At 47.8% G+C, this 8,464-nt stretch overlaps 1 protein-coding gene across 1 annotated transcript in view; it reads right to left on the bottom strand.

The window, feature by feature from the left end:
* The window catches only part of rnf169 (ring finger protein 169), a 15,261-nt gene extending 13,082 nt beyond the window's left edge, over window positions 1-2,179 (bottom strand). The window contains exon 1 of the mRNA XM_068032964.1: window positions 2,147-2,179. Coding sequence (XP_067889065.1) covers window positions 2,147-2,179 — 33 coding nt within the window. The remainder of the gene's footprint in view (window positions 1-2,146) is intronic.
* Between the last annotated feature and the right edge of the window lie 6,285 nt (window positions 2,180-8,464).

Here is an 8,464-nt window from a genome sequence, read left to right as displayed (position 1 = left end):
TTGTGATGTCAGAGCTCCGCCCCCGGGGCCGCGAGAGCGCGCACTGTCCCGTGGCCGCGAGAGCGCGCACTGTCCCGGGGCCGCGAGAGCGCGCACTGTCCCCCCGGGGGGGGGGGGGGGCACGGGAGCGCGCACGGTCCCGGGCCGCGAGAGCGCGCACTGTCCCCGGGGCCGCGAGAGCGCGCACTGTCCCGGGGCCGCGAGAGCGCGCACTGTCCCGGGACCGCGAGAGCGCGCACTGCCCCCCCGGGGGGGGGGGCACGGGAGCGCGCACGGTCCCGGGCCGCGAGAGCGCGCACTGTCCCGGGGCCGCGAGAGCGCGCACTGTCCCCGGGGCCGCGAGAGCGCGCACTGTCCCCGGGGCCGCGAGAGCGCGCACTGTCCCCGGGGGGGGGGGGCACGGGAGCGCGCACTGTCCCGGGGCCGCGAGAGCGCGCACTGTCCCCGGGGCCACGGGAGCGCGCACTGTCCCGGGGCCGCGAGAGCGCGCACTGTCCCCGGTGGCCACGGGAGCGCGCACTGTCCCGGGGCCGCGAGAGAGCGCACTGTCCCGGGGCCGCGAGAGCGCGCCCTGTCCCCGGGGGCCACGGGAGCGCGCACTGTCCCGGGGCCGCGAGAGCGCGCACTGTCCCCGGGGGCCACGGGAGCGCGCACTGTCCCGGGGCCGCGAGAGCGCGCACTGTCCCGGGGCCGCGAGAGCGCGCACTGTCCCCGGGGGCCACGGGAGCGCGCACTGTCCCGGGGCCGCGAGAGCGCGCACTGTCCCGGGGCCGCGAGAGCGCGCACTGTCCCAGGGCCGCGCATTGTACCGGGACCGCGCGCGTTATCCCGGGGGTCGCGAGAGTGCGCGTTGTACCGGGAACGCGGGAGTGCGCGAATTATCCGGTTGGGGGGGTCGCGAGAGCGCGCGTTGTCCATGAGCCGGGAGAGTGCGAATTGTATCGGGACCGCGGGAAGCGCGCATTATCCCGGATCGCGCGCGGGGGGGGGGGGGGGGTGGGGGGTGTAGATGTACCCCCGGGCAACCAGTTCTAAACTAACTAACTATCTAAACTAACTGTTCCCTCCTTTAACCTCATTAACTAACTCCTCACCTACTCTAACCCGCTGCAACCTGCTCTAATCTACACCAGTTGGTTGTCACCGTCCATCCTGCAGTTCTCACTGAAACCAGCTCTAACCCTGGCTCTAATTCACATTAAAATAGCTGGAATAAAAACAGCAATTGCTGGAAATACTCAGCCAGCTGGTCCGGCTGGTCCTGCAGCATCTGAGCAGAGAGAGAGAGAGAGAGTGTTAATGTTTCAGGTCAGTGATCTTCCCGAGTTCACAGACACTGCCCACTATTTCCAGCACTTGCTGTGTTTATTTCAGATTTCCAGCACCCACACTATTTTGCTTTTGTTAAATCAAATAACTGTGGCCGAAACAAACCCGCAATCAAAACCCTTTCGTAACCCACACTTGTATCTGACTCTGAGCAACACTGACATTAACTCGGTGTAACCCAGGCATAATCATCTCCATCAGATTAACACCAACTGGCTGTAACTTGACTCTATAACCCACATTATAAATTACCTCCGAATGAATTTGGTAAAATCAGAAATAAAATGAGAATGAAAGATGAAGATTGTTGTAAAATTCCAATGGTTCATTCACATCCTTCAGAAAGGCTTCTGCTTACCCTAAACGTGACTCCAACAACTTGTGTTTACATAGCATCTTTAAAATAATTAAACCGCCCCAGAGTGCTTCTCAGGAGTGTAATCAAACAATATTTGACACCGTGTCAGATAAGGTGATATTAGGGCAGGTGACCGACAGTTTGGTCAAAGAGGTAGGCTTTTAAAGGAGGAGAGAGGCAGAGGGGTTTAGGGAGGGAATTTCACAGCTTAGGGCCTAGGCAGCTAAAGGCATGGACACCAATGGTGGGGTGATTAAAACTGGGGATACACATGAGGCCAGACTTAGAGGAGTGCAGAGATCTTGGAGGCTGGTCGAGATGGAGAACGTTACAGAGATACTCCAGTCCCATACAATACGGTTGACTGTTAATGCCCTCAGAAGAGGACTAGAGAACCATAAACAGGGCAGCTGTGGTGCCCATATTCAGAGAACAGAATTTTAAAAAAGTTTCATCTACCCGAATGATACAGTAAGAGGCCTTTTGGCCCATCTTGCCTATGCTATCTCTTTGAACGAGCTATCCAATTAGCCCCACTCCCCCTGCTCTTTCCCCATAGCCCAGTAAATTTACATCCTTCAAGTATTTATCCAGTTCCCTTTTGAAAGTTATTATTGAATCTCCTTCCATCACCATCACTTTAAAATTGAAGAGCCATAGGAAACATTTGAGGGCTATAGTGCAAGCAACTACCAAGACTAGAAAGAGATAGGCAAAGCAGGAAGTAATGATGAGCTGAAGCTTGGCCGTTGAAGACCTGAAGATAGAGAGATTGATGGAGGGGAGGAGCTCCACACATTTTTGTTTGTTCATGGGATGAGAGTATCACTGGCAAGGATATCACTTGTGCCCATCCTTAATTTCCCTTGAGAAGGTGGTGATGAGCTGGCTTCTTGAACCACTGCAGTCCATGTGGGGTAGGTACACCCACAGTGCTGTTGGGAAGGGAGTTCCAGGATTTGACCCAGCGACAGCGAAGGAACGGCGATATAGTTCCAAGTCAGGATGGTGAGTGACTTGGAAGGGAACTTGCAGGTGTTCCCATCCACTTGCTGCCTTTGTTCTTCTAGATGGTAGAGGTCACATATTTGCAAGCTAGTGTTGAAGAAGCCTTGGTGAGTTACTGCAGTACGTCTTGTAGGTGGTACAGACTGCTGCCACTGCATGTCAGTGGTGGAGGGAGAGTGTGAATTTTTAAGGTGGTGGATGGATGCCAGTCAAGCTTGATTGACATCTCATCCATCACCTTAAACATATGCGAGGTCCTGGGAAGAGAATGAATTACGGTAAGAGAGTGTGATGAAACTTGACTCTAACAAAGGAAAAATGAAGGGTAGAGAAATGTTCGTATTGGAGTTTAGGAATAGAAAGAGAGGAAAAGTCAATAGGAGCACTCTTTGCACTGGTTCATCCATATTTACAATTACTCCAATGTTCTTCTGGCCAGCCTGCCAGGTCCTCTCCACTTTCTGTAACTTTCAGCTCTCCCAAAACCCTATTGCCGGCCTCCTTCACTGTATGAACTCCCACTGGCCAATCACTAAATTGGCTCCCAGTTCCTTTGCATTTAAATCCCTATCTAATTCCACCACCTCCTTCAGTTCAACATTCCACCCCACCCACCCCCTCCCCCATCCACAATAATGTACTGTTTCTCTGACATGAGCCTCTTGTATACACCCTCCACTCACTTCACCCATGGTATACTCTGGAATTCCATCCCTAAACCTCTCACTCTCTCCTCTTTTCAGAGGCTCCTGAATACTCTTTGACTAAGCTTTTGGCCATCTATCATATTATCATCTTTGACTCGGCATCCATTTTTCCTTTTGCCACCCTGAAGCAAAAAGGCAAGTTGCTGTTGGTAGGTATCTTTCTCTCTCAATCTCCTGATTAGCTCTCAGCCCATACAAAAACAAGGTATCCAAGCACTCACTGCTCTCTTCCAACTCCGTGATTTCACCCGGAAATGTTGGATAAATGCAGCCTAGGGGCAGATGCCCTGGAATAGCTTTTCACGTCATTTTACTCCAGTCATACAGTGCCACGCCTGTCCCCTCACCCCCTCCTTACTTCACCCCCCCAACCAACCCCCAACCCCACCCCCACCCCATGCTCCTATTCATGATGTCACTGGAGTGGAACATTATACTGTCAAAATGAAGGGGGAGTTTTATTAAACTGAGAAACACAACTAAGAGCCTACCATGCAGGTAATTGGAAACTGTTCAAGAGAAGGTAAAATTGATCAACTGGGAATGATGGCATGCTGGTTATGTTACTGGACTAATGCTACAGAGATGTGAGTTCAAATCCCACTATGGCAACTGGGGAATTTAAATTCAGTTAGTTAAATAAATCTGTAGGAAACTAGCTAGCGTCATATCACTAATGGCGACTATGAAACTAATGGATTGTCACAAAAAACCATTGAGTTCACTAATGCCCTTTAGGGAGGGAAATTTGTTGCTCTGACATATACGTGACTCCAGACGCATAGCAATGTGGTTGACTCTTAACTGGTCTCAAACAGCCTAGCAAGTTACTCAGTTAGCGGCTCACCACCACCTTCTCGAGGGCAATTAGGGATGGGAAACAAATGCTGGCCTTTCCAGTGATGCCCACATCCCATGAGTAAATAAAAAAAAATGCTAAGGTTGGGCGTTACAGAGAGTGAAGTGAGGAGTACCAAACTATCCAGATACTCGGAAGCAGGCAGTTAAGAATAGGAGATGATTTCCCCATTATTTGGCAAGTTTTATCCAACTTTGTAGCCAGGCCAGAGACTAGGAAGGTCTCGTGGTCCAACCATGGACTGTGCTGAACTAGTAAATCTGTTACCAGGGTGTCAATAAAGCTCTATAATTGACTGCAATACATTTGATCATTGCTTCTCCTGAAGGCACAGATTCCTTGTTGGGTTTTTATTTAACAGATATGGTGATGCTATTATTCTTAAATGGTGAGGTGTCTTCAACTCCCAAAGCTCTGGATTCCCTTCCTAAACCCCTCTCTCCTTTAAGCCCCTCTATAAAATTTACTTCTTTAATCAAACTTCTGGTTCCCTGTCTGAATATCTTATTATCTGGCTTGGTACCAAATGTTGTTGATAATGCTCATGTCTTAGGATGTTTTACTACGTTAAAGGCATTATATAAATGCAAGTTGTGGATAAGGTAGTAAATCTGTGATGTGACCTCAACCTAAACCTTAGGGAGGAAGGGCATCATGGATAACACCAATCCTTTCCTTAGCCGATCTCCATAGGCATAATGTGCCAGCAGGAATGTTGGACAGTGATCGGGAGCAGGATCCTGGACTGAATTTCCCAATCTTAAACCAGGGCATAGAGACCAATTGTTGCATCACACTGCCTCCCTCCCGAAGTCGAGATCAGAGATTTACAAGAATTGTGTCAGGCAGATTGGATTTCAAAAAGGAATTGGATAAATACTTGACAAGGAAAAATTGCAAGGTTATGCAAAAAGAACCGGAATGAGACTAAGCTGCATCATCTCAAGGGCAATTAGGGATGGGCAATAAATGCTGCCATCCACGTCACATGAATTAATAGGCAGCACAGACATGGGCCGAATGGCTTCCTTCTAATGCTATATTATTCTACGAACAGCAAACTCTGTAGAGATCAGGGATTAATTGAATCTCACACTTTCACTCAAAGACATTACTTACTTGGCACCTTTGCAGAGGAGCTAGTCCAGAGCAGAGATCGGGCGAAGGTTTGGGGAACCACCTGCAAGTGGGTCTCAAAGAGGTGGGTTTGGAGGTTTTAGAAGGTGAAGAAAGGCAGTGAAGGAGATGGCTAAAGGCTTTGCAGCAGCGGTGAAGGGGAGGTAGGGGCAAGCATACCATTCCAGGGGAGGGCAGAGGTATTAAAACTAGAGGTTAGCAACCAGTCCACGTAGGGATTTTCAAATGGATCCACCATTCGCTAATGTGCCTCAATCCCTCTCAGGAAGTCCCTTCATAAAGCGCTCCGCCTCTTCACCTCATACTCTTTTTAAGGCCCTCTTTAAAAGTCCTCTCTGTGACCAAGCTTTTAGTTACCCCTCCTAATATCTAATTCTTTGGCTCAGCGTCCATTTCCTTTGTGACTCTTTTGTTTGTACATTAAATGGTAGTTGTTACCAGAGTGGGACTTAGGGTGCAGGTGGAATTTATACAAGGTGAAACTTAGAAAGTCATTGGTAAAATTGAGGTTTTCCGAAGCAGTAGAGGATAGCATAACATAACCATAACATGATAGAATTCTTCATTAAGATGGGGAGTGAGAGAGTTGATTCCGAGACTAGGATCTGAATCTAAATAAAGGAAGCTACGACGGTATGAGGCGCAAGTTGGCTATGATAGATTGGGGAATGTTACTTAAAGGGTTGACAGTGGATAGGCAATGGCTAGCATTTGAAGAGCGCATGGATGAATTACAACAATTGTTCATTCCTGTCTGGCACAAAAATAAACAGGAAGGGTGACTCAACCGTGGCTTACAAAAGAAATTAGGGATAGTATTGATCCAAGTAGGAGAAATACAAAATGGCCAGAACAAGCAGCAAACCTGAAGATTGGGAACAGTTTAGAATTCAGCAAAGGAGGACAAAGGGATTGATTAAGAAGGGGAAAATAGAGTATGAGAGTAAGCTTGCGGATAACATAAAAACTGACTGTAAAAGCTTCTATAGATATGTGAAGAGAAAAAGATTAGTGAAGACAAATGTGGGTCCCTTACCGTCAGAAATGGGGGAATTTATAATGGGGAACAAAGAAATGGCAGACCAATTAAATACATACTTTGGTTCTGTCTTCACAAAGGAGGACTCAAATTACCTCCCAGAAATGTTGGGGAACATAGTGTCTAGTGAGGAGGAGGAACTGTATGAAATCAGTATTAGTAGGGAAATGGTGTTCGGGAAATTGATGAGATTGAAGGCAGATAAATCCCCAGGGCCTGATAATCTACATCCCAGAGTACTTAAGGAAGTGGCACGAGAAATAGTGGATGCATTACTGGTCATTTTTCAAAATTCTATAGACTCTGGAACAGTTCCAATGGATTGGAGGGTAGCGAATGTAACCCCACTATTTAAAAAAGGAGGTAGAGAGAAAACAGGGAATTATAGACCGGTTAGCCTGACATCAGTAGTGGGGAAAATGCTAGAGTCCATTATAAAAGCTTAATAGCAGAGCACTTGGAAAACAGTTACAGGATTGGACAAAGTCAACATGGATTTACAAAAGGGAAATCATGCTTGACAAATCTACTGGAATCTTTTGAGGATGTAACTAGTGGAATAGATAAGGGAGAACCAGTGGATGTGGTGTATTTTCAGAAGGCTTTCGATAAGGTCCCACATAAGAGATTAGCATGCAAAATTAAAGTACATGGGATTGGGGGTAAGGTACTGACATGGATAGAGAACTGGTTGGCAGACAGCAAACAAAGGGTAGGAATAAACGGGTCTTTTTCCGAGTGGCAGGCAGTGACTAGTGGGGTACCGCAGGGATCAGTGCTTGGACCCGCTATTCGCAATATATATTGATATAGATGGGGGAATTAAATGTAATATATCCAAGTTTGCAGATGACACAAAGCTGGGTGGGAGTGTGAGCTGTGAGGAGGATGCAGAGAGGCTTCAGGGTGATTTGGACAAGTTGAGTGAGTGGGCAAATGCATCACAGAGGCAGTATAATGTGGATAAATGTGAGATTATCCACTTTGGTGGCAAAAACAGAAAGGCAGATTATCTGAATGGCGATATATTGGGAAAGGGGGAGGTGCAGCGAGATCTGGGTGTCCTCGTGCACCAGTCGCTTAAAGTAAGCATGCAGGTGCAGCAGGCAGTTAAGAAGGCAAATGGTATGTTGGCCTTCATAAAGAGGGGATTTGAGTACAGGAGCAAGGATGTCTTGCTGCAATTATACAAGGCCTTGGTGAGGCCACACCTGGAATATTGTGTGCAATTTTGGTCTCCTAATCTGAGGAAGGATGTTCTTGTTATGGAGGGAGTGCAGCGAAGGTTCACCAGACTGATTCCTGGGATGGCAGGACTGACTTATGGAGAGAGATTGGGTCGATTAGACTTGTATTCGCTAGAGTTTAGAAGAATGAGAGGGGATCTCATAGAAACCTACAAAATTCTAACAGGACTGGACAGACTAGATGCAGGAAAGATGTTTCCGATGGCAGGGAGTCTAGGACCAGGGGTCACAGTCTAAGGATAAGGGGTAAGCCATTTAGGACTGAGATGAGGAGGGATTTCTTCACTCAGAGTGGTGAACCTGTGGAATTCGCTACGACGGAAAGCAGTTGAGGCCAAATCATTAAATATATTCAAGAAAGAGTTTGATATAGTTCTTAGGACTAAAGGGATACGGGGAGAAAGCAGGAACAGGGTACTGAATTTGGATGATGAGCCATCATCCTATTGAATGGCGGTGCAGGCTCGAAGGGCCGAATGGCCTACTCCTGCTCCTATTTTTCAACGTTTCTATAAGGATGAATGAGGTAGCACAGCTGTAGTCACGTAGGGTATGGCTGGTCACTGAGGGCAATTTAGTGCGAGAAAGAAGGTTGTCGGTTCAAGTCCCACCCCATGGTCTCGAGCACAAAATCTAGGCTGACTGTAGTACAGTGTCAAAAAAACACATGTGCTTTGGAGTGAAGACCTTCAGCTGTAAAAGTAGCACTTTCCATAATCAATGGATAATTTCAGCTGGTTTATTAAAAAAAAACTTTTATTCACATATCATAAACTTTAA

This window comes from Heterodontus francisci, chromosome 6 (assembly GCF_036365525.1).
Source record: "Heterodontus francisci isolate sHetFra1 chromosome 6, sHetFra1.hap1, whole genome shotgun sequence".
Classification (NCBI taxonomy): Eukaryota; Metazoa; Chordata; class Chondrichthyes; order Heterodontiformes; family Heterodontidae; genus Heterodontus; species Heterodontus francisci.
This window is presented reverse-complemented; position numbering and strand designations above follow the sequence as displayed.